Source organism: Haliotis rubra, unplaced genomic scaffold, assembly GCF_003918875.1.
Source record: "Haliotis rubra isolate DU_JTF1 unplaced genomic scaffold, ASM391887v1 Scf31, whole genome shotgun sequence".
NCBI classification, from domain to species: domain Eukaryota; kingdom Metazoa; phylum Mollusca; class Gastropoda; order Lepetellida; family Haliotidae; genus Haliotis; species Haliotis rubra.
In genome coordinates, this window is record NW_025766980.1 from 1,925,795 (window position 1) to 1,952,453 (window position 26,659).

Below are 26,659 nucleotides of genomic sequence, written 5' to 3' on the forward strand. Positions count from 1 at the left end.
GTTCACTACGACACACAGGAAACAATCGAATGTCAAGGTGAAGGTCATCTGTCCATCACTGTCTATAGCCTCTGTGAGAGTCCAGAACTGTCTCCTCATAGAACCAGTGAGATTATGAATTGTGGCCTAGGGGATCCTCACCCACTCTTCCTGCAGTCTTGTACCTTTGGAGATCCTGTGGCTTGGGGTACTGGGGACCTACTTACCAACGTATCATCATCGTCAGACAAACAGGGGGTACTGGGGATCTACTCTAATAACGTATTATCATCGTCAGACAAACATTGGGTACTGGGGACCTACTCTACCAACGTATCCTCATTATCAGGCAAACAGTGGGTACTGGGGACCTACTCTACCAACGTATCCTCATCAGACAAACAGTGGGTACTGGGGACCTACTCTAATGGGTACTTGGGGACCTACTCTAATAACGTATTATCATCGTCAGACAAACATTGGGTACTGGGGACCTACTCTACCAACGTATCCTCATTGTCAGGCAAACAGTGGGTACTGGGGACCTACTCTACCAACGTATCCTCATTGTCAGGCAAACAGTGGGTACTGGGGATCTACTCTACCAACGTATCATCATCGTCAGACAAACAGTGGGTACTGGGGACCTACTCTACCAACGTATCCTCATTGTCAGGCAAACAGTGGGTACTGGGGACCTACTCTACCAACGTATCCTCATTATCAGGCAAACAGGGGTACTGGGGACCTACTCTACCAACGTATCCTCATTATCAGGCAAACAGTGGGTACTGGGGACCTACTCTACCAACGTATCCTCATTGTCAGGCAAACAGTGGGTACTGGGGACCTACTCTACCAACGTATCCTCATTGTCAGGCAAACAGTGGGTACTGGGGACCTACTCTACCAACGTATCCTCATTATCAGGCAAACAGTGGGTACTGGGGACCTACTCTACCAACGTATCCTCATTATCAGGCAAACAGTGGGTACTGGGGACCTACTCTACCAACGTATCCTCATTATCAGGCAAACAAACAGTGGGTACTGGGGACCTACTCTACCCAAGATTTGTCATCGTCAGACAAACATTGGCCTACTTGGGACCACTCTGCCCATGAATGCTCATCGTCAGCACTAGACAAACCTACTCTGCCCAACATAAAACAAAAATGAAGCAAAATCGACCTAATCTGTCCTGGTCTCTTATTGAGTTTATCAGCTTGAACTTGACATTTAAGGATTCTTTGAAAGTTGAAAAAAGAACCCCTCAGTTGTACCGTTGGTGGCGCCACCATTTGTTTTCGATATTCTTAAATACAGTGTAGGTATTTGGAGGTACATTGTTGGTGATTGATAATGTGCTTAACATACATTTATGATTAATTGCATATACTGTACTTCCCTTTACAATGCTACCCTTTGTACGTTTGCAAACATGGCATTTTGATCTAGCTGGCATTATCACCAGTGGTATTATAACCCGGATGTACTGTAGATAAGCCGCCATTGTGCTAACGCGTCGACCCGAAGCCTCCATGGTCACATTCACGTATACTGCTGGTAAGACTGGGGGATGCTCGTAGCTTACAATCAACAACATCCTCATAGGGTCAGTTTGAAGGACAGGCATGGTGAACTGGGGACATATTCTACACAGGATTTCCCCTCAAGCACCAGCCTTTGAAAGATTTGCTTCGCGTTCTTGCGGGGTAGGTTAAAGGGTTTACTCCCAAAAGTTAGACGTCCCAAAAGTCATACATCCCAATTGTCAGACAAATCAATTAGGCGTGACTGCGATTTCAACTTAGTCTTACCCACTGATATAATGAACCTGTCCCATACACTAACGAGATGGTTTTCACATTTGTACAGAAGTACTTTGATCAGAATACTAATGTTGACTGGCTTACTCAGTCACTGGGTTCTCCAAATGTGTTTTCACAATGTTCAATTGTCATTATCCATAATCTCTTCCCTTTGTGTTTGGATTAGTACATTTGGACTAGTGTAACAGTGCAGTGAACCTCAGTGCAACCAACCATAACCTTGGTTGTTTTAACGCGTCTAACTTTAGGGACGTCTTACTTTTGGGAGGACACCGGTTAAAGCTTAATACTTTTAAAAGTTTATGTAATATTACGAGTGGGTGTCTCTAATGCCGCAGTCAACAATATTCCAGCTATATTGTGGCTATTTACAACCTACTGAGATGCAACAGGGAATGGGATGTTGTATTCCAGACTAGGTTGGTTGGTCGGTTTGTTGTTTAACGCCGCACTCAGCAATATTAAAGCTATATGGCGGCGGTCTACGCAACTGGGATACAATGACATGTGTCAACCAAGTCAGCAAGCCTGACCACCCGATCCTGTGGTTCGCCTGTTACTGCAAGCATTCGTTGCTGAAGACTAATTATGACCCGGATATTCACGGGTCCCCCCAGCTAGGAGTTAGTATATTGTATGATATATGTTCAGTTGGATAACAGGATGTTAACAATCCACCGCCTAGGAATGTTTACTGAGTAGAAACTCAAACGAACTTCTGTCCTTTCTTCATTGATGTTCAGACTTTTATCAAATTTAAAATAAACAAAATATGTAACATTTATTATCATTATTATTACATTGCAAGTTGAAGACAAACATTTACATGTATGTATTTGTTTCTTTGGGTAGCATTTTAGAAGTGAAGTGCAATGGTAGCTTTTTATGGATAACAATTTCTTTTATTTGGTATGCGCGACGTTTCGACAGAGATTTATGTACCCTTGTCAAGCAGACATGTAACTCGAGAGAGAGGATGTATATACTTAGAACAAACCGAAATATGAGTCTCATTAACCTATTCAGACAATGACCTACTTTTCAGCCTATCCGAATTTTCTCGTGTGAAAGTGAAAAGACACACCACAAGCAACTATGGTTACACTGAATTCCAATTCCTTGTTTCATAAGAAAATGGTATTTACAAGTAATTTTTAATGTTAAACTTTAATAACATCGTATTTCTATATTTTATGTCGAGGTTTAGGCAGCATGACCTTAACTAAGACGTCACAGACTGCCCCTGTTTGATGAGGTCGTAAAATGATTCACAATTCACAACTCACTGGTTACACCTGTTATGTGTTTTTTTTGCGCTTATTCAATGCGGTTTTGTAATGCACAATGTGATTGATATAATATCAAGTCCGTACCAGACCGCCAAACTTTTCTAGCGGCAGAGCCTCGTTTTGAGATTTCCACGATTTCCGTTTATCAGTGCACGCTGTACGACAGAGCACGCTGCACGACGTGTTTGCAAGGATTAGAAGGAGCCTAGTGTTGCAATATACTAGTGCTCAGATGTATCAAATAATGGTGATTAATATTTATGTATCCAGTTGAATGAATTGGTCTCAAAATTATGGACTGGTTATTGCACGAAGTTGCGTAATAAGAATAAACCCAGTCAGCAGGAAACGAGACTGTTGTGTAATCAATGTATTGACTTGATAACAAATATAGGCGAGATTTTTGTCGGATGTAACCTTTTCATTTGAGGATATGAATCTTACCTGATAAAAGAGTAAGAATATACTCTGATACGTCATGTTCTTCAAATACACAAATTGACATCCAAACAAATCTGGCCTTTGTGTGTACCACATCTAAATGCCGCTTAAAGACTCAATAATTAAAATAATTAACTAGAAAATGTGTATACTGAAGCCAGAGAAATGTGAAAGGGATTAGAAGTGGATTCCAGAGATGTACCAAATCAAGAGGACAGATAGAAAAGAGACGTTTGAGAAGTGCGCCATACTGAGAAGTAATATCCTTGATATCGGTTGATGGGCTTTTGACCTCAGATATGAATAGCTGTGTCGCACCTACGAAATCTACTGGACAAAAATAGTTAGGGATATATGTACATTTTGAAATTATGAATAATGATCTATTTATTCATTGACACACTGATAAAATATAAATCATAAAAATACCAATATCCCTAACTTATTTTGTCCAGTATATAAGAAGTTATTGTCCATAAATTTTGTAGTGACTGATGTGCTACATATACACAGCGTTCTGGGGGGATCTACAGAGTACCATAACCCTGCATGTGAGGCTTTCCGATATATTCTGGCCCAGGGGAGCTGGGGAATCTTCTGGTGTCTTTTTCTTGTGTATAAGGGGAGCTAACTATTCCCTATCATCTCACATTACATTATGCCTACTTATTTTTGTGATAGTTCAACTTTAATTGATGTGTTGGGCGCAATAGACCCTACTTCCGGTCCCAGTCGCCCTAAACCTATACCACCACCACCTCACATTACATCTCAAGTCACAAGTATATAAGTATTATTAGTACATATTCAGGCTAGGCCTATTTTGGAAACTTGTTGAAGTGAGGTGAATATTACCACCTCTTGTCTTTTAATGGCTAAAATCACTGCTACTGTCTTTGAATTTGTATTGCCACTGTAATACCTTCGTATTAAATTGTACACATAGTTAATTTTATAGAATACAATTTTTAATTACGACCAATCACTTTGTTGTTTGTTGGTTTGACACCCAGTCCTCCTAAGGACTAATTCCCGGTTAACTTCCAGTTTCAACTTGGGAATCAACACGTTGGTTTGGTTTGCTGTTTAACGCTGCATCCAGCAATATTCCAGCAATATGGCGGCGGTCTAGATATAATCGAGTCTGGATCAGACTATCCAGTGATCAACAGCATGAGCATCTAACTACGAAATTGGGATACGATGACACGTGCCTGACCAACCGATCCCGTTAGTCGCTAACTTATTTACACCCATTTCGCAATTCATACACCTTTTCATTCATGTGTCCTTTTGATGTTATTCTTTATGCATTGGGGGGCTGTTGCATTTAATTAATGCAATTTGAGATGAGTGTTTTTGTTGGTACAGCACAAATTTGTTTATTGCTGCAGAAGTCAAGTACATTGGAGCCTTTCTCGCGTTTATTTTGTGTTGACTGTCTGGATAGTGTGAGGAAGGTAGCCGTTCAGATTGACGAGGTTTCGATCTACGCACGGTCTCCTTGTGACCAGATATTGGCACAGTTTTCTGGTACCGTATCATTCTTTTTAATCATATGTTTAGTCATATGTAGCAACGTTTATTTATTTATTTATTTATTTTCAAAATTGTATTGAAACTAATATATTTATATAGCCAAAATACTCCCGAGAGATGTTATTTCCGATATGCAAGACAAAATCATTTTTGGGAAGTTGGTCTGCAAGAAGTGATTTTTTCTGGGCTTCTATTTACTTGAATTCCCCGGCCGCGTCATACCAAAAGACGTTAAAATATGGTACTTGTTGGTCCCTGCCTGGCGCTCGGCATTAATGGGTACAACAAGGACTGGTATAATGGTATACAAGTTAGTATAATGTGTCTGAGTGGGGTATTCGTGCTTCACTGCGGCATGGTATCTCAGTGGGCTAGCACTATAAAACCAGCTTCAGTCTGGGCTAGTACAAGCAGCCGCACATACACATACACGCGCATGCACGTCGTCATATGAGCGAAATATTCCCAAGCACGACGTTAAACCCAATTTCACCTCACCTCACCTCTATTTACTTGAAAGAGCGCTCATCAAATTAGGAGCAGCATAGACACCGATTTTACGTACGCTTCTAAAGGTAAAATGTCTTTTTGCCGAGGTGTTTATATCGCGTAAATTGGACAATCACGTACATATCGTAAAACCAGGCATTGAACATTCGAACACATGTTAAACACTTCCAACTCTTTCAAACAAAAATGTTTGCGCACAGATGTTATCAACCATTTTATGGCATTATTTCCACTTCCGTCTGCTATACGCATGCGCGTTCAAACATCAACAAAGTCACATTTTGCCAGTTGACGTGGCTGGAACAAATATTGAAAAGAATCTGGTGAGTTTTAGGAGGCAGGGTGGTCATATTTGTCTGACAGTTTCATTGTTACAAGTTCTGCATGTTAATGTTCGTGAAACACAACAGGGAAGTTCAATAATTACCTGCAAGTGCTCGTCCACATATCTAAAAATAGAAATTAGTTTGTTGTGTATGTCCAGCGTTCGCAATACCCATGATGTCACCGTGCCAAACGCAACTGCAGATTTAGTCTTTCCTTTTCGCTGGCTGAAAGGAAGTATCGTAGTGAAACACCCCTGAAATTCTGCTGCTTATAGTTTTTGGTGATGACAGTGTTGTGGTTGTAATGACTTATGTGTCGTTGTTGTGTACGATAGGACTGTGTATCATCAGAGTCAGAGACCAGAGGTCCACATAATAGATTATATGGTCTCTGGTATCCAATACCCCTAAAACTAGTGATTGTGTCGTGGGGCTTACATTACTGCATTGTGGTATAGTTTCATCAGTGGACTATGATCTAAAGGATGATAATACTGATATGCTAAATGGTTTTGTATCCAAATAAGACTACACATGACAGCAACATTAATGCCTCCATTTACATGTTAACAGCTTTCAGTTCATGACAGCTTTGTTGAAATTATTAATATCATTTAGGTTTATGCTTCTCTGCTGCTTGACAGTGGTACATAAATCTGTAATGAAATGTCATACAATATAAAAGAAGTTGTTTTCTAAGATGCTTCGGTGAAAGATCAAAGTCGTTGACATTACTTTATCAGACGATAATGTGCACTTTTTGCATTACATCACAATGTATTGGAGTCACTGCGCCATTCTAGTCTGCCCCCTCGAAATCGAACACTTTTGCATTACGTCACAATGTAACCGACGTCACGATGTATGTCAGTTGTCATCGCCTCGTACAGCCTCATACAGTAACCTACCCCGTTGCATCCCGTTTCTTGGTTTGCAGTTGCTTCACTCAGCTAATATCACTAGTGGAAACATTACGTTTATGTTTTCCGATGGATAAAATGTCTCAGTTTGACCCACAATTTTACAGCGACACGGTAACGTTCGCAATGTTTACATTCCCACAATGCAATCGTGGAATGTCGCATGACTGGTCAGCTTCATTTGGATGTAGTGATCTAAACATATGTTGGTAGTACAAATGCGACGTTCATATTGCCCCATATGGTTTACGTTAAGCACAGATCTGGTTAAAATAACTTAGAGAAGATATTTAACCCGAACGTAAACCTTCATCAAACTGTTTATCATTTGGTTTTCTGGTAACGTTCGTCTTAACGTAGGGTGGCAGACAAGTCAATAGAACAGTGCGTCAGTTAGCCCTGTGCAGGGTTCTTAATTGAGGTCACCGACACTGTCGTTTGTTTTCTGCCTTAGATTAATCGTAATTTTCCTTAGAAGGTCTTAAATTTGGCATCTTAGGAAAGAAATACAGTTCGCTCTACCATCATGTATAGTGTAATAAAGCACACTTTCGCCCTGAACTATTATAACGTTAAAGCACTCGGACGCAAGCATATGATGATGTTACATCACTGCCGGGCATGGTTACAATGGTGCAGATGACACCTCAGACATCCCCTGTTTTGGTGTGATGTTTACAGATGAGTCTTGTTTGCACCTGTCCTCATCAGATATGCGCCAACAGGTGTATCGACATGCAAATGAACGCTACGCAGAGGCATGTGTAATGGAGAGAAATTGCTATGTGGCAGATCTGTTATGGTATGGGGAGGCATCACTGCTCGTAACAGAACGCAATTGGTGATTGTGAACGGCAATTTGAATGCTATGCGGTACCGTGAATGAGATTGTCGCACCCGTTGTCATTCCCTTTGTTCAACGTCATGGCCCTGGGATCGTTTTTCAGCAAGACAACTCACATACAGCCCGTGTTGTCCAACCATTTCTCCAACAACAACAACTTAATGTGTTTCCCTGGCCTGCAGTATCACCAGATCTTTCGCCAATTGAGCATGTTTGGGATGACATTGATCGCCACCTTCGATGTCTGCCAAATCCCCTGTAAAGCTTCATGTTCTCCAAGTAGCGCTTGTCCACATATGGAATAACATTCCCCAGGTCTTTCACGCTCGACTAATCTCATCCATGAGGCATCGTTGTACAGCTGTGGTTCAGGCCAACACGTTATTGAAGTTGTGACTTTCTGTTTTTACCCTTTCAACTTGTGGACGTACCCTATGGTACAATAAAAACATTTCACATCGTTCATGTGTGCAGACAAATGCATTTTGTTTTATGCAATACCATTGCCTTTCGATGAATGTGTTTGCCATTTATCAATGCAATGCACAGTTTCTTTTGGGGTTATATATATGGTCTCTGGTGTAAAGAACATTATGATGTTATTGTTATTATTTTCATATCCCAGTTTAAATACTGTAATAATCGAAGTCTGGACACAGACTTTCCATTGATCAACAAATGTTTTCTTTTTTGTAATTCAAACCGAAAACGTCAAAACTGTAATGCCATAAAACTGACCAAAATCCGTTAATCCCTGACTAAGCAACCATAATTTTTTAGATGCAAGCACATGGGTTATGAAGACCATTCTACATGTATCTTTAACGGACTCCATCTAGAAAAAAGGATTGAAAGAACATTATGACGCTTTTGTTATTATTTTCATGGTTTAAATTACAATCTACACAGACTTTCATTCACAACAAATGTTTTCTTTTGTAATTCAATGACAAAACGTCAAAACTGTAATACTATAAGTTGTATAAAAACGAAAATAGAATCCCTGACTATGCAACCTAAGTTTGAGATGGCTGTTATCAGAACCATAACATATATGTTTAGGTACTTACCATGTAGAAAATAGGATAGACATGTACGATTAGTGGCACTTACTGTCAAACACTTCAGCTCCCAATATATCGCAATATACATATCATAATATATTGCAATACAATATATTTGCCAATAGACAGCCCTAGAGAGCATAAATTAGGGCTATAGCATTACAGTTAGAAATATGGTTGAGGAACTGTGTGAATGAATATATGGTGTGCATGCATGATTTATTTTTATTGTAAGAGGCAACAGACACAATGACATGTTGCATGGTGATTTTTTTATATTCATGTCATTTGAGTTTGAAGGTGGTGGGTTAGTGGTGTGTAATGTTAGTGTGGTTTATGTACAACACGTTACTGATATGTGGAATCTGTGTTTGAGTCTTGGCATGACAGTGTCTTTATTTGATATATTCAGGTTGTGTTAGTGAGGCGCCATGTCTGACACGGATGATGAGGCAGCATTCGCTAGTGCTGATGAAGGGGATCAGGCTGAGAAGGGGGGTAAAGCAGAGACGAAGGGTGGCGATGCCGCAGCAGCTTCTGTCCCTCCAGAACCACCAAAGAAAGATTCCACGAGGAATCAAAAGAAAAAGGGAAAAAAGGGTGGAAAGAAAAATGCCAACAATGACTCCCAAAAGGATCCTGGAAGACAAGAGTCAGGCTCAAAGAAATCCTCTAATGTGAAGGCTGAGCAGAAGAGTGATAAAGCACAGACTGGTATTACAGGAACCGAGAAGAGTGATAAAGCACAAACTGGTAAAACAGGAACCGAGAAAAGTGGTAAAGCACAAACTGGTAAAACAGGAACCGAGAAGAGTGATAAAGCACAAACTGGTAAAACAGGCACTGAGAACAGTGGTAAACCACAAACTGGTAATACAGACACTGAGAACAGTAGTAAGGCTCAGTCTGGGAAAACGGAAACAGGAAAAGAGAAATCAAATGTTGAAGAACTGGAGCGTGTGAAACCTGAAACAAAGGATCTTGAATCTAAGTCCAGTGGAGGTGATAACGGAGATGGAAGGGGAAGTTCAAACCCAGCTGCAGCTGAAGGGGAGACAACTGTTGCTAAATCTGTCGAGGAGTCTGTTCCTCAGGAAGGCAGGACTAGCGGTACACCTGAGAAAACACCTGCCCCACCACCTCAGGTCGCATCCCCTAACCCTCAGAGCATCCCCCGTGCTCAGGCAAATGCAGGGAATAAAGAGGACGTAGCCGAGGTGCAAGAAGAGAAGCAGGTTTGTGTGACTGTTTTCAGTTGTCTTTCTCACTGACCCAAGAAAAACATATTGAGTCATTAATTTCCTGGGTCACCAAACTGCCTATTTTTATGAAATTAGATGAGTTGTTTTAACATGTATTTATTTCTCATTGATTTGCCAAAGTATCAAAGCATCATGGTGATCACTGTACCGTGAAAAGTAACATACATTTTGTAATGATTATTAGGAAGTTTTGACAAAGCAGACATAAATTGAAAAGCGCTTTCTGAAAAATAGGTCAAGTTCACACTTGTTTTTATCTAATTTTGGCCCCTGACTTAATAGTATCAAGTTGCCAGCTTTGTTTTTCTGAGTAACCAAGTGTCGAATGCTTGAAAAAGCAAAATGTTCCTAATTTTGAGATGTATGATCTACCGGTATACACCAGCGCCTTCAAATCAATCTGAAACTGAGATGTAGGCAAATATACATGTGGTGAATACATAATATAGTGGTGAATCATGTAACATGTTTAAATAAGTATCACAATTTATGAGACATGAGATTGTTGCTATGGTTACAGGAGTCTGGAAGCTGGGGCTGGGGAGGTTGGGGATCATCATTGCTGACAGCAGCATCATCATCAGTGTCCACCTTCACAAGTCAAGTTGGTGAGTTGCTGTTGCGATAGTGACATGATACTGTGATGTCATTGTGGTGTGATGCAGTGTCATAGTGATGTCATAGTAGTGTGATGCAGTGACATAGTGATATGATAGTGGTGTGATGCAGTGTCAGAGTGATGTCATAGTAGTGTGATGCAGTGACATAGTGATGTCATAGTAGTGTGATGCAGTGACATAGTGATGTCATAATAGTGTGATGCAGTGTCATAGTGATGTGATGGTGGTGTGATGAAGTGACAGTGATGTGATAGTGGTGTGATGCAGTGATATAGTGATGTCATAGTAGTGTGATGCAGTGACATAGTGATGTCATAGTAGTGTGATGCAGTGACAGTGATGTCATAGTAGTGTGATGCAGTGTCATAGTGATGTCATAGTAGTGTGATGCAGTGACATTGTGATGTCATAGTGTGATGCAGTGTCATAGTGATGTGATAGTGGTGTGATGCAGTGACATAGTGATGTGATAGTGGTGTGATGCAGTGACATAGTGATGTCATAATAGTGTGATGCAGTGACATAGTGATGTCATAGTAGTGTGATGCAGTGTCATAGTGATGTCATAGTAGTAGTGTCATTGTGACATAGTGATGTCATAGTAGTGTGTCACCCTCCCAGTGTCATAGTGATGTCATAATAGTGTGATGCAGTGTCATAGTGATGTCATAGTAGTGTGATGCAGTGTCATAGTAGTGTGATGCAGTGACATAGTGATGTGTGTGATGCAGTGTCATAGTGATGTGATAGTGGTGTGATGCAGTGTCATAGTGATGTGATAGTAGTGTGATGCAGTGACATAGTGATGTGATAGTGGTGTGATGCAGTGACATAGTGATGTCATAGTAGTTTGATGCAGTGACATAGTGATGTCATAGTGGCATGATAGTACCGTCTAATCTTACCTTCATGTAAAATACCTAAATTTCATTGGTCAATGACGCTTTCACAAGTTTCCATCAATAGGCAGACGTCATTTTGTTTACATGTCATATAGTCAACAATATTCAATATAAAATAAAATGATATTTTGAACATTTAACATGGCGGTAAGATAAATACGTCATCCCTCGCCTACCTGCTCAGGTAACACTGCTACAAAGAGACGTACATCAGACCATATTACCCTAGAGAGAAGCATACAACTTATAATAGTGGTGTGATACAGTGTCATAGTGATGTCATAGTGCCGTGATACAGTGTTATAGTGATGACAGTGCTGTGATACAGTGTTATAGTGAAGTCATAGTGCTGTGATACAGTGTTACAGTGAAGTCATAGTGCTGTGATACAGTGTTATAGTGATGTCATAGTGCTGTGATACAGTCATAGTGCTGTGATACAGTGTCATAGTGCTGTGATACAGTGTCATAGTGCTGTGATGCAGTGTCATAGTGCTGTGATGCAGTGTCATAGTGCTGTGATGCAGTGTCATAGTGCTGTGATGCAGTGTTATAGTGATGTCATAGTGCTGCGATACAGTGTCATAGTGATGTGGATAGTGTCATAGTGATGCAGTGTTGTGCTGTGATGTCATAGTGCTGTGATGCAGTGTCATAGTGCTGTGATGCAGTGTCATAGTGCTGTGATGCAGTGTCATAGTGCTGTGATGCAGTGTCATAGTGCTGTGATGCAGTGTCATAGTGGTGTGATGCAGTGTCATAGTGGTGCGATACAGTGTCATAGTGGTGGGATACAGTGTCATAGTGGTGGGATACAGTGTCATAGTGGTGCGATGCAGTGTCATAGTGGTGCGATACATTGTCATAGTGGTGCGATACAGTGTCATAGTGGTGCGATACAGTGTCATAGTGGTGCGATACAGTGTCATAGTGGTGCGATGCAGTGTCATAGTGGTGCGATGCAGTGTCATAGTGGTGTGATACATTGTCATAGTGATGTGATAGTGGTGTGATACAGTGTCATAGTGATGTATATTAATGGTGGGGATCGTGCATGAGGAGGACAAAAACATACAGTCTCACCGTTAAGGTCTAGAGTGTTATACTCCACACAGGATACACATTTTAAACATTAAAAAGCATTTGCCATGATGTCTTTTTGTTTCTATGTCAGGAGAAGACACCTAGTTCTCCGTTCTTGTTTCAACAAAGAGTTTTTAACAAACACGAAACTACTCGGATGGCCATGGTAATAATCTGTTTATGTTGCTATAGATACTGTGCAGTACCCAGTACCCAATGCTTGTAAGTGTTGCAAATGGCTTGGAGGGGTGCTGATCGCTTGGATCGTTGTTTATGCTATCGAACAGCAGTTTGCCTGGCATGGACATGTTTTCATTGTTTTTAAACATTGTATTGTTCAGTTTCAAAGGTGAAGCCCGTACAACATACTGAGCATGTTGAAGGCAACACAATTTTTCGTAACTTTGAATAATATGCTACTCGGTGCTGATCTAGATTTGGTTATTTACAAGCCAACATACAAGATACTGGTTGACTGGCTGTGTGTTTGATTGTGTGTCCAGGTGAAGGCTTCCACACCATCGTGGAGTCTGTGGAGTCTTCTCTGGGTGCACCACCACCAGAGGAGATCGCCAGGCTTGAGGAAGAGGGGAAGTCACAGGCCAGAGAAGAAGGTATGTCCTCAGTCTCATGATGTAATATCACACACAGCTTAGGGAGAGCACTACTTGCCAGTGTTAAGTATCCAGTGATTCACTAGTGAATTAGGGGGTAAAATCATAATGATGATTGATTCATCCCACCTGAACGATTATTAGAATTAATCAGTTAGTTGCACAATCAATATATTTATCCATCACAACATAGATTATCTGTACATCTCTAGTTTCAGTACACTCTTGACCCAGACCAAGGTAAAATTACCAATGTGACTTGATTGTACTGCAGTCTTTTTGAGGTAAAGTTGAAAGTCGATTACTCATTGCAAACTTATAAGAGAAACTTGTATTCCATAAAAAGGGATATATCTGGTAGGCATAGGGTCTAAGTGCATATTACATTATCCATTATTCCCCATCATTTCTGCAGATGCTACAGATACATAGGTAAACATGTATATAATATGTTTGATCTTCAGGATGATCGTCTGGAGGAAATAAAGACGGGGATATTATATGATTATCATACAGGCGGTCATGGTATATGGTTTTACTGTCAGGTAAACAGGTCACAGGAAACTTCAGTATCGGCTGTGTTTTCAGATGGAGATGCAGATGAGAAGGGGGCCAAGCAATCTGGTGATGGTGAAGTCCAGTCATCGGGAGGCAGTGGCAGTAGTCCACCAGCTGTTGTTACTGAGCCCAAACCAATGGTGAATGATGGAGAACAACCAGCAAGGGTGGACAGCGGTCAGCCTGAGGAGGAGGAGGAGAAAGGGGGTGGAGGGGGATGGTTCTCCAGTTTTGGAGTTGCAAGCCTCACCAGCAAGATTCAAAACACAGTGAGTGATCAGTCCTGTTGTAGATTTGATACTTTATAGCTAAAGTCAGTCTCACGTTAATGATACCCATGAAGATCCAGGTTAGAATATTGATCTTCAGTACCTCATGCTTGTCGTAAGAGGTGACTGATGGGATCAGGTGGTCAGGCTCGCTGACTTGGTTGACACATATCATCGGTTCCCAATTGCGTAGATCAATGTTCATGCTGTTGATCACTGGATTGTCTGGTCCAGACTCGATTATTTACAGACCGCCGCCATATAGCTGGAATATTGCTGAGTGTAGCGTGTTCAATGTCTGTTATTGATATATCCACTGAAGGTTTGGGTGTATGTGCCTCCTTCCCATCCTCTTCACCTAAAGGAGGGAAGTTTGTAGTGTTGGGAATTGGTTGAAATCTCACAATTGATGATTGGTTCAATACCAACGACCAATCATCGAAAAAAATTGGTTAGCGTCATTTTTTAGATTTTCCTATTCAGCTTGTAGTTGCAGATATGTATAAAGAATAAACATTTGGTTCTCCGTTGTTGTTTTTGTTTTATTTAGAAACTGCACACATTACATTTGCAAATTTCATATCCAGTGTAAAATGATTCAGTTCCAGTGTAACATAAACTTCCCAGATTCTTCAAAAATATTCGGGCGTCCCAGATTCTTCAAAAAATATTTCTGGTGTCCCCCCACCGCGGATATTGCAGTCATGACTTTCAAAAATATTCAGTCATGACTTTTCAGAAAGTGAAGGGAGTTTTCTAAGAATAAAACACGTTTTCCAGCCCTGACAACGTCCTAGATATGTTCCATCATCAAGTGTTTCAAACTCTATTACAGCGGTTCCAAAATCGTTTGTGTTCGATTATGAGAAAATGTGATCGATTGCTTGGTCGTTTGGCCACTGCGACCAATCTTCGATTATTTCAATTAATCGGAACACCACTAGAAGTTTGCAGGGCGGGTTTTGAACACTATGACAAGTTATATGTTATTAACATGTCTTATGGCAGAAATATGTATGACCACCTCCCACGGGTCACCGCCTGAAATGCCTCCCTTCAGGCCGCACATCACGTAACTGAGGAACACTCTCTTCAAAGAGTTGAAAACCCCTACGGGTTTGGCTAAGTTTGTATGAAAGCACTTTACCCACTGATTCACAGAAATTGTTATCCATTCCAGTATGTAACTGAAGTGTTTACTTCCAGGGCAAGTCTCTGGTGTCAGGCTCCCTAGATGCAGTGGAGGCTCTTGCTACTGGTGGCATTGACGTCTTGGAGAATATTGGCAAGAAGACCATCAATGTGTTGTCAGACCATGACCCTGGTTTCAAGAAGACAAAGCAGGTGATGTTTGATGGCAGCAAGAAGCAGAATCTGTCGTCGATGTTGCGAGAAGCAAAGGAGCGGGCAGAGCAGCAGGCGATACATGAGGAGGAACAGGAAGAAGCTCGGAAGCACAACTACGGAGCACTGTTTGAGGACTTCCAGGGTGAGGAGAAGGGTTATTGTGCTAAATGAGGCTGTCAGCAGTATTCTAGTGATTGAAGAAGTGACATTAAAACTCACCCCCAATGTGCTGTAAAACAAATCTAGTTGCAAAGTGAGCACATCTTTTCTATATTTACAACAGACATGTCACTGCAGGTTCATCCATTACAAAGAACTATATACAGTATGATGACTTTATGGCTTTTCACCAGATGACTGGCGAGTCATAATGCTAGATTCTGTAACGAGTGATAACAATTGTTCTGTATCATCCTTGTTACAGGCATGGCCCACCTGGAGGCGCGGAGATCCTGTCCAACCAGAGCGAGAAGAAGGTGCAGGCCCTCCTGTCATCTCTGCCAGACGACACCATCCGGCAGCTGAAACCACAGCTCATTGACATCAAGAACATCTTCGAGCTGGATGACACTGACTACGGTATGGATCTGAACCAGCAATTCACTGGCCATTCTAAACATGAGTTCTTTGAGAGGCATTTTAGAAATTGTGAAGATGAAGGAAAACTAAATTCTAAGATTTTGACTATCCATAGAACTTAGTTTTCCTTCATTCTAAACATACATTTAAACAAGTGTAGCTAACACATTTATGGTCCATAATATGTCGTTCTGCAAAATTATAGGAAATTATATATAATATCAGCAATAACTTGGTTATGTCTGAGAAATTACAACTCTCGTTATTTTTGTATTAGAGAATGTACAGAAGTTAAGTATGCTTTCAAAGGACATAAGGAGGTTCAGTGACATTAGTTATTATTTGTATTACAATGTCATGGCATTCCATAGTAATGTGTTGAAGTCTCACAGATGAGAGAATCATCTAGATATTTTCTGTAGAAAATTAGTACAGTATTTGACAGTGTTGATAACTTGATACTTCCAACTTCTACCTGCTCTCCACCAAGGAAGACCAAGTAACTTTTGTGGCCTGACAGATCGGTCCTCTTCCCCCATTCAGAGTAGCCTTTGCTGACACCATCACTATGTTATCTAATGGAGAAATTATTAGATTCTGTTTCTGATTAAGCTATCATGTTTCAACTGCCCTTGACTTTAACAATATCTCATAAGAATTAAATCGTATACTACACTAAGTTGTCTGTCTGCAATACAATCTGATAATCAGCCAATCGTATACTACACTAAGTTGTCTGTCTGCAATACAATCTGATAATCAGCCAATCGTATACTACACTAAGTTGTCTGTCTGCAATACAATCTGATAATCAGCCAGTCGTATACTACACTAAGTTGTCTGTCTGCAATACAATCTGATAATCAGCCAATCGTATACTACACTAAGTTGTCTGTCTGCAATACAATCTGATAATCAGCCAATCTTATACTGCACTAAGTTGTCTGTCTGCAATACAATCTGATAATCAGCCAATCGTATACTACACTAAGTTGTCTGTCTGCAATACAATCTGATAATCAGCCAATTGTATACTGCACTAAGTTGTCTGTCTGCAATACAATCTGATAATCAGCCAATCAGATACTACACTAAGTTGTCTGTCTGCAATACAATCTGATAATCAGCCAATCGTATACTGCACTAAGTTGTCTGTCTGCAATACAATCTGATAATCAGCCAATCGTACCACACTAAGTTGTCTGTCTGCAATACAATCTGATAATCAGCCAATCGTATACTGCACTAAGTTGTCTGTTTGCAATACAATCGTATACTACACTAAGTTGTCTGTCTGCAATACAATCTGATAATCAGCCAGAGAAAATCAATTGAACTTCCCAATCTACAAGAAGGGTGCTTGGATTCTTTCAGTACTTTGATCTGACCATTCTAAAGTGATATCTCCTCATTCCTTTACTGGTACAATGTGTGAAGCCCATTTCTGGTGTCCCCCGCCGTGATATTGCTGTGATATTGCTAAAAGCAGCGTAAAACCATACTCACTCACTCATTCCTTTACCACCTCAATTCAGAATTTGATCCCTAAAACATCCCAAACAGTGGAGGACATTTTGTAAGTCACTATAGGATTGCATTTTATGTGTTGACAAGCGGCAGATGGACGACCAATCACATATTTATGTTGACAGAGGAACGTCAGGAACATGAGTTCTTCAAGCTGATCACCGACCACCTGTCTGAACTACACCTGGGCACAACACCAGATAAACTCAATAAGGTGCACAATTTTATGTTGCATTTGGCTGAAATTCAGGTTTAATGATTTAAGCATATCGATATATTCTTAAAGGTCACATGCAACGTAAAACACAACTTTGCAGATTCTGATACCTTTTGGTATGGACTTACCGAAACAAATCGTCAAAAATGCAAATTCAACTTATAAAGTTGAAAAATAACGCGATGAAAAAAACCGTGCAAAATCGGAGTTCGATTCACTAATTTTCCCCCGACTTTTCGGGAGAAAACTGGTTTCAACAGCTGGGCTGCGCCCATAGCACGTCGCGCAGTGAAATAGGTTCACGCAGCTTGGGCCGGGTTGTCCGGTGAATACCGGTGAAGGCTTTGGTGTGAGCTATTTTTCTAATGTTTTGTTGATATCTCACAGGCGAAGCTTTTATATGTTATGACAGTAAATTAACTGTTTATATAATTTCATTTGTCTATTTCACCACACGTTCTTCTTACCAAGTCACTTTCTCAGTTCGATACTTAAAAGCAATGCCATTATTTAGCGTTGACAGAATTTCTAACTGTGATATAGATATGTCGTTGTCACAGACAAAACTCAATGTCTTGTTTTATTGACACCTGTGTGTCTGCCTGCCTGTCTGCTAATGACAATAGTCAATACACAGCTGCTATCACTGACAACATTCAATTTGAACTTAACACCAATCAGGCTATACACCATAAACAAAATGCATTGATTTATGGCCTGAGTTCGGTCTCTGTCACATTATGTAATTACACAGACAGGCAGGTGTGATACTTGAACACATGACATGTTATGATGTCTTTTGATTGCAAAATGTTATACACAAAAAATGAGCATGTATTTACAAAACCCAACATCTCTTTATATACAAACACAATGAACCGTGAGGGAATCTGCTAATGAACCAGCCATTACACTTGAGTGCACACCCACCCGCTCTGACTGGGTTCGGTATCCCGGCTGCTTCGTTTCTTGGGAAGTAAACCCAAGTACACAATATTGCACTTTTGATTTGCGATTGTACGCTTATAATTTTGTTTATATGTTTTTTCATAACCAGCAATGTATATTATATGTCATGAATAAGTGATAATTGTGTTTTAATTATGTTTGATTTTTTGGTTGCATGTGACCTTTAAGGATCCATACAAGAGAATTATCTAGATCTACTGTGAGGCTGATATTTATCCTCCCAATCTGCTGAAAAGCAATCCCAGATTGGGAAGCAGCATGCCCCAATTCATGTACTTATGGATCAAGTTACTAATGTGATTACTTTGTAGAAGTGGCTGGTGTTTCACTGTTAACTTGACCTGTAGATAAAGAGGATGTAGAGATTTGATTTAATGCAATGATAAAATATCAGTGAATTTTAGAAAAGAATAACTTAAAATAATCCCAGTTGTGAACAAAATAACAGTTGATTGCCAACTTACCTTACCAAAGGGATTCAGTTTGGGATCCAAGATAAAACCCTGTGCATACATAACAAGCTTCCTGGGATGTGTTTTGAACCTACTTGTCCCTGTGTGCAGGTCCAGGAGAAAATCCGAAAGTGGATCATCGACTTTTACGCTGATCCCCCAGAAGGAGAAGAGAAGAAGATAACAGAACCAAAAGTAAGACCAGTTACCATGGTTACCATTCACACAAATCATATAATCTCCCAGATAATATTAAGTGTGTCTTACAAAGTAGAACCTGCTTACCTGTGGCGAATCATGCTAATGAGATCATAACTGATCATTAGGAGTTTTGACAGATTGCCTGAATTCCCAGGCATTTCTGCAGTTTCCACAACCAGGGTCCTGTTTCACACACCCAAACCTCTGGTCACGTAATCTTATCACTACTATATTAGCATTGTGTGTTTCAGGAGATATTCCACACTGCTATAGAGGCTCTGGCAGAGCTGACAGCCAAGTCTGTTGAGCAGTTCCACAAGGCTGGGGAGCTGATTCTGCTGCAACAAGACACCGACACTCCCTACCAGAACCGCTCCAAGAGTCTTGCCAGGTACGAGTTGTTGGTTACAGTCCCAGTATTCTAACTACTAGTATATGATGTCAGTCTATGTGTCGCGGGTTCTGGTCTTGAGATGTCCCAAGGACAATAATTGATGAGACGGGGAATGTCGCTTAAGATATGCACCAGTTTATTGCCTGTGAAATATGAACATTACAACATGAGAAAGATGATGTATGCGTCCGACATGGTCGGATGGTGACATGAAAGTCGTATATATCTTATATGAATACATCGGCAATAAACAATACAATTATAGATATAAGATTGGTATATAATAGTTATGCTATAATTGTATAATTGATAAAATATATATGACGTCACGCATAAGCGTTTCGTCCGGGATATTTACAATTGATGTGACGCCACGCATTAGCTTATCAGCCAAAATTATATACAACTGATGATTTAGTATACTGTAGATATAAAATCATAATTATTGATCATTCACACACTGTCTTACATGCAATGCTAGTGCTTTAAGTTAGTAAGTGATCCACGCGAGAGAAAGTTTACAATACGCGGTCGCGATTAATTACTAACTTAAGATATATGTTATTACTATGTTGATGACAATAATATATATACTAGCAATGATATAGATGTAGAAAGAATATATGTAGAGAGGGTGCTTACCTGTGAAATATGAACATTACAACATGAGAAAGATGTTGTATGCGTCCGACATGGTCGGATGGTGACATGAAAGTGTCACACGTCACAGGCATGAAACGCATCGAGATTTGGCGGTTAGCCAAATACGGGTGGCACGCATAACTCTCTACATATAGCCAGTGGAGAAGCAGCCCTCTGTTGAAATAAAAGGAAATAGAAGGTTGTCGGCTACATATTCCCCCTTTGGAAAATGGTGTCCTCAACATTTATAGAACAAAGGACATGGTCAACAATGAGAGAGGAAAATGATCAAACAGGGATATTGATGAAAATATCCCCAACTGAATTAGTTGCTTTTAATGACATCGCATGCTTTTGAAAGGAACACCAAATAATGGAAAACAAAACACCTGGTACTCCTATGAAAGTCAGAAGGTTTCAATGATCAGGAAATCATTGAAAGAAACTGACAAACCAACTGAACAAACCAACTAAACTATGTACAAGAACTTCAAACAAAAACTTCTTCCTCTTCCGCTTCGCTACTTAACGACGGCCCCGGAAGTTTGTCACCCACTGATCACTCTGCATCCAGGCTGGACAGGTTCTGAGTCGGGTAGGCCTCCCCGACTCCAGAGCCGCCCATCTGGGCAGGTGATGCAGGCTGAACGCTGATGACAGGAGGGGTTGCATCTTCTGGTTCCACAGCAGTACTTGAGGGCGGCGCTGAAGTCGACCTTTCCGAACGGAAATACTGGCAGGGGATAACTGTATCAGCTGCTGGCTCTGTGGTCTCTGGCTGGCTTCCAGAAGATCCTGAGGGTGGACGAGAAGCATTAGCAGCACTTGGAATCAAATTCGTGGCTCTGGTTTGACTCCTCAGTCTTGGCAGCAGTATGATCTCCTCTTCATCCTGACTGTCTTCTTCGGATCTGTCTGAAGCTTGAAACTCCTTCACCAAGTGATACCCGATTCTTTGCTTCTTCTAGATTGGCGTCGTTCTGTCCTGGGCGGTCTTGTTGGAGGGAAACAGATTCCAGTGGCAGGAGCATGTTAGCGTGGAGAGTCTTCATTGGCCCCTGGCCACTCTCTTGCTTCAAAGTGTAGACGGAATGTCCTCGCTGGGTTGTTTCACAATGACATAGACGTTTTTCCCCACTTGTTGGCAAGCTTGTTCCTTCCTGTAAGTCCGACAAGTCGCACCAGAACACGATCATTTGGTTGTAGAAAGGACTCTCTCACTTTCTTGTCGTAATGTTGTTTGTAGCGTTGTCCTGCCTTCCTAGATTCCTTGGAGGCTATGTTGTACGCAAACTGTAGCCGCTTCTTGAGGTTGTTAGCGTATTGAGTACAGGTAGCTTGTCCTTGTCCAAGGTCGAATCCAAGAAAGGCGTCCACTGGGAGTCGAGGGTGTCGTCCAAACATGAGGTAGAAGGGAGGTACTCTCGTGACTTGTGGCATTGTAGGAATGAACGAGAGCAGGTACATAAGTTTTCCAGTCACTCTTCTTCTCTTCATCCAGGGTACCCATCATGTTCATCAGTCTGGTTGAAACGCTCCGGCCATACCATTACCTTGAGGGTGATATGGCGCCGTTCTTGTCTTCTTTATCCCAGTAAGTTGGCAGAGTTCTCTGATGATGTTGCCCTCGAAGTTCCTCTCTTGGTCACTGTGGAGTTTAGCCGGAATCCATAATGTACTAGAAAATTGTCAAACAGTACTCTCGCTGTGGTCTTGGCTGATTGGTTACGAAGCTGGGATGGCAATAGCATCGCGAAAGTAAAATGATCCGTGATCACAAGGATATTCTCGTAGCCTCCTTTGGATTCTTCAAGCTTGAGATAGTCCAAACAGAAAAGTTCCATGGGCTGTGAAGTGTGGATGCTTATAAGTGATGCCGGCTTTCACAGTGGTTTTGCACTTGCGCCGGACACAATTACCACAGTTCTTAATGTACTTCTCAACATCCTCAGACATTCCAGTCCAGAAAAACCTTGATCTCACAAGATGGAGAGTTCTGTCGCTGGGCCCTGGTGTCCTGAGTTGTCATGGAGAGACTGAAGTATTTCCTGTATCTTGTTCCTTGGTAGAACTAGCTGATGTTCAATACCTTCGATGTTGTTAATTCGCCTGAACAAGATCCCATCCTTGAGAAACAACTTGTCCCTGTCCTGAAGTAATCTTCTCACTGTAGGATCCTCAAGTGACCGCTGACGCTGTGAGCTTAACTCCTTCCTTGATGAGATGGATTACACGCCCAAGATGTTGATCACTGAGTTGTTCCTTCTTCCAGGACAGTGATGTAGGGGTCAATGGAATTATGTCATCTGGGCAAACAACTTTTTCATCACAAGATAAGCTTTCTGCAGCAATGCAGGAGGTGCAATGAACTTGGCAGATGGCCTTGATAGATTGGGGTTCGATATGAGACTCCTTGCTGTCCGAAAGTAGTCTGGCCTTCTTGACAATCCATCGGCATCCATGTTGGTGTTGCCTGCACGATAGGTAATGATGAAGTCGTGATGCTGAGAGAGCAGCGAGCCACCTGTGTCCAGTGGCATCAAGCTTGGCTGATGTCAAGACGTGGGTAAGTAAGAGGGTTGTTATCTGTCTTGACCTCGAACTTGTTTCCATACAGGTACTCATGAAACTTATCCGTAACGCCCATTTGAGTGCTAAAACTCAAGCTTGTGTGCAGGATAGTTCCTCTCGCTTCTTCCTGAGTCCTCTACTTGCATATGCATTACTCTCATCTTGTCATCCTGCTTCTGGTAGAGAACTGCTCCCAGTCCATCAGCACTGGCATCAGTGTGGACCTCAAGGGGAGAGCGTTAATCAGCATACGCTAAGATTGGCGGTGACGTGAGGTGCTGGATCAGGACATCAAAAGCTTTTGTTGCTCATCATTCCACTTCCAGTTAGGATCAGGTTTAGAGCTTCGCCTCTTCTTCTTTGGTTGGTCTGTCAAGAGATCGTTGAGGGTCTTGCAATCCGAGAGAAATCCTTCACAAAACGCGGTAATACCCAGTGAAGCCTAGAAATCTTCTAACGTCATGCACATTGGTTGGTACGGGCCAATTCTTTAGTGCTGATACCTTCTCTGGATCCGCTCTCTATCCCGCTGCAAGATACAACATGCCCAAGGTATGTTACGCTTATCCCTGAATAACTCACACTTGGAAGGCTTTAGCTTGAGGCCGCTTGTCTTTCAGTCGTTGGAATACTGCTTCAAGACGCTCCAAGTGTTCCTCAAATGTAGTTGAGAAGATAATGATGTCATCCAGGTAAATTAGACACTCCTTGAGGTTGAGATCTCCCATACATTTCTCCATTAGACGCTGGAAGGTGGCAGGTGCATTGGTCAGTCCGAACGGGTATTCGATTGCATTCATAAAATCCGAAAGTGGACCGGCTGAAAAGGCAGTCTTGTGCTTGTCTTCTTCTTTTAGTTCCACTTGCCAGTATCCTGAGCATAAGTCCAACTTAGAAAACATGGATGCTCCTGACAGACAATCTAAGGTTTCATCGATCCTGGGGATGGAATAAGCGTCCTTAACCGCCTGTTGGTTAATCCGGTGAAAATCCAGACATAGACGAGAGACTTGTCTTTCTTCCTCACCAGAACTATGTTAGACGAGAAAGGACTACTTAGACTCACCTAATGGCTCCACATGTCAACATCTCATGAAGGTGTTCCCTGACTTCCTCAAACATTCCAGGTGGAATTCGCCGGGTGAGGTTCCTTGAAAGGAGTATCGTCAATGAGGTTGATCTCATGTTGCACAGCTGTGGTGTGTCCCAAATCAATGAGGCTCTTTGACATGATGCAGTTCCATCTTGAAAGCATAGTCAAGGCTTCGGCCCCTCTGTCCATCGGGTGAGACAACTGTCCGAGAGGTCAAAGTCCACTGGTGAGGTATGAGTCTCCTGGATGGTGTTGGTCTTTGTTGGCAGAGCATCGACAGGTACTTCACTGAGCACTCGAACCCTCGTGAAGCTGACAGAGTCTGGTCTTGGCGGGTATACTGATGATCCTGGCTGACATGTTGCAAATGCTAACAGGAACCCTGGAGGAGTTACCTCGCTTACCTATTTCAACGAGTCTTGGGTAAACTGAGAGTCCTGTCCGAAGGTCAGAGTCCAAGTCATGGTGTTCGGTGATAGCTGTGGCTCTTCCAGGCTGATGATGCACAAGTCCAGCGATGGTCATCATCTGGTTTGGTTGAAGGTGGATCGGCGTCTTGTTAGTAGATCTTACTTGTCCAGTGATTCCATTAGCTTGCGAACGTAATGCAGTAAGCCAAGAGGCTGGTATGGTGTTATCTACAGGTACCAAGAATCTCTCCACAAGATCTATGACGTTGGTTCCGATCACTAGTGGTACTCGCCTGTTGTACTCTGTGTCTCTGGTGACTAGTAGAACAATGTCCAACTCCTTGTCAATGAAGGGGATGTAGATCTTGGCCTCCAAATATCCTGAGTATGGAAGGATGTTATCGCCTGCACCCATTACTTCGATCTCAAAGTCCTTGAGCTGTCGTAGTGGAAGATGAGTAAGGCATGACGCGTGGTATCCCTCAGATACAGTTGAAACCATAGATCCTGGATCAATCAAGGCTGGACAGTTGATTCTTCTCTATGTCGATAACTGCCTCGTTGGCTTTGCCGACCATCCGGCCGATGTAAATCTGATAAGGGGCTAGTAGTTCCCTCAGCCTCAGCATGCCCCGCAGCAGTAGGCTGGATTAGTTTAAAGAATCCTTATCTTCCTTCGAGTATACTTGACCTCGACCACGTCCTCTTCTTCCTCTACCTCGAGTCCGTTGTGGCTGAAGGGAGTACTGTTGTTGCTGGGTCTCGTGGGTTTCCAATGCCTTCAGTCTGTCCAGAATCTGCTGGAGAAGATGACTGTCTGTAGACGGTTTCTTGGATGCCAATTCCAACTTCTCAAGCCTTTTGTAATGTCGGACAGCTGTCGAAAGCACTTTGATCCTGAGGAGAGGAAGTAGATCCTTCTAGTGGTTGTGAGAATCCTAATGTTTGAGGTTGGTGCTGACTACGACTGGGTCTTGGCTTGACAGGCTGGCTGTTGTTGATTTCCTGTTCAATCAGTCGAACGGTCTGTAGTAGTGTGTGAAATCCATCGACGAAGTAAAAAGCATGACGTGTTGCATCCTTCAATGCCAGATTCCTCAACCCTGTCCAGAACCGATTCCGTAGCATGGCCTGTCTTGCTTGTGTATCCAAGTAAGACCCTCTATCGTACACACTCTGTAGGATGTCCTCAAGCCTGATTCCCCATGAAGCCACTGTCTCCTAATCCTTCTGAGTTGCCTGATGAAACTGTTGAAGAAGCTGTTCGGCCGTGATAATGGTTCCGTGAGGGCCCCCTCCAAACGCTGTAGAATATCTGTGACTGTAGCATATTCTCCTAGAGTAACTAACACACGAGCGGCATCTCCTCTGAGTGACTTCCCACAGCTTGCATAAGAGTTGAAGATGTAATGCTGTCATCCCTCATCAAGCAACGAATCTCAAACTTCCAGTTCTCGAAAGTTGTCTCCCCTTTCTGCACTGGCTCTTCACCTGAGAAGGCTGAAATCCTGAGTAGCGGCTGAAGTGTAGGCCATGGTGCAGGTGGATAGGTTGAAGGAGGGAAAGGAAACGATCCTGGTGTTGGGACATAAGATGGAAAACTAGGTGTGGAAAAGTTTCTTGAGTGTGGTGTAGAAGAAGTGGGTACGGAGCGAATGGTGTATTTCCCAGTCCCCTGAAGATAGGTCAACATCCTGGCTTCGTCCTCTTCGGAAATACCCTCGGACTTGATCTCCCAATCTTCACCACCTTGAGCCATGTTGTCCTCGATCCGTGATATAACGAGTGAAAGGTAAACACCAATGACCAGCAAAGAAAAGTATGAAGCGTTTACTGGTTTATACAACCACGAGTAGACCCAGCAGGGTAACTACGGTAGTAACATATAAACTATGCTGATACTATTACGCTAGGTAAAGTATCTGCTGTGCACAAACAGTAAACAAGGAATAGCAAACATGGAGGGAAGCATGAATGTATCTGTGATAGAATATGCTCTGATATTGCAGAGTGTATGATACTGTGTGCGGTATACCAAGGTGTGAAGCAAGAGCTAAACGCAAGCGCAACTCTAAGAGTTACTACGGTAATAAATGCTAAGGGTGTGCAGAGAGTATAAAACTTGCACAAGTGTGCAAATGCAAACTTGAGCACCCAACAGAAACAAACTTACCCAAGGCAAAAAGCAAACAACACCATGAGAAA

General features: G+C 41.9%; 1 protein-coding gene across 1 annotated transcript in view; it reads left to right on the plus strand.

The window, feature by feature from the left end:
* The first annotated feature begins 5,831 nt into the window (after positions 1–5,831).
* LOC124283090 (protein FAM114A2-like) overlaps positions 5,832–26,659 on the plus strand; it is a 41,599-nt gene continuing 20,771 nt past the window's right edge. Inside the window, 11 exon segments of the mRNA XM_046719116.1 lie at positions 5,832–5,913; positions 9,157–9,979; positions 10,527–10,614; positions 13,115–13,225; positions 13,814–14,052; positions 15,259–15,541; positions 15,824–15,841; positions 15,844–15,978; positions 17,631–17,719; positions 19,255–19,338; positions 19,596–19,735. Coding sequence (XP_046575072.1) covers positions 9,176–9,979; positions 10,527–10,614; positions 13,115–13,225; positions 13,814–14,052; positions 15,259–15,541; positions 15,824–15,841; positions 15,844–15,978; positions 17,631–17,719; positions 19,255–19,338; positions 19,596–19,735 — 1,991 coding nt within the window. The 5' untranslated portion in view covers positions 5,832–5,913; positions 9,157–9,175.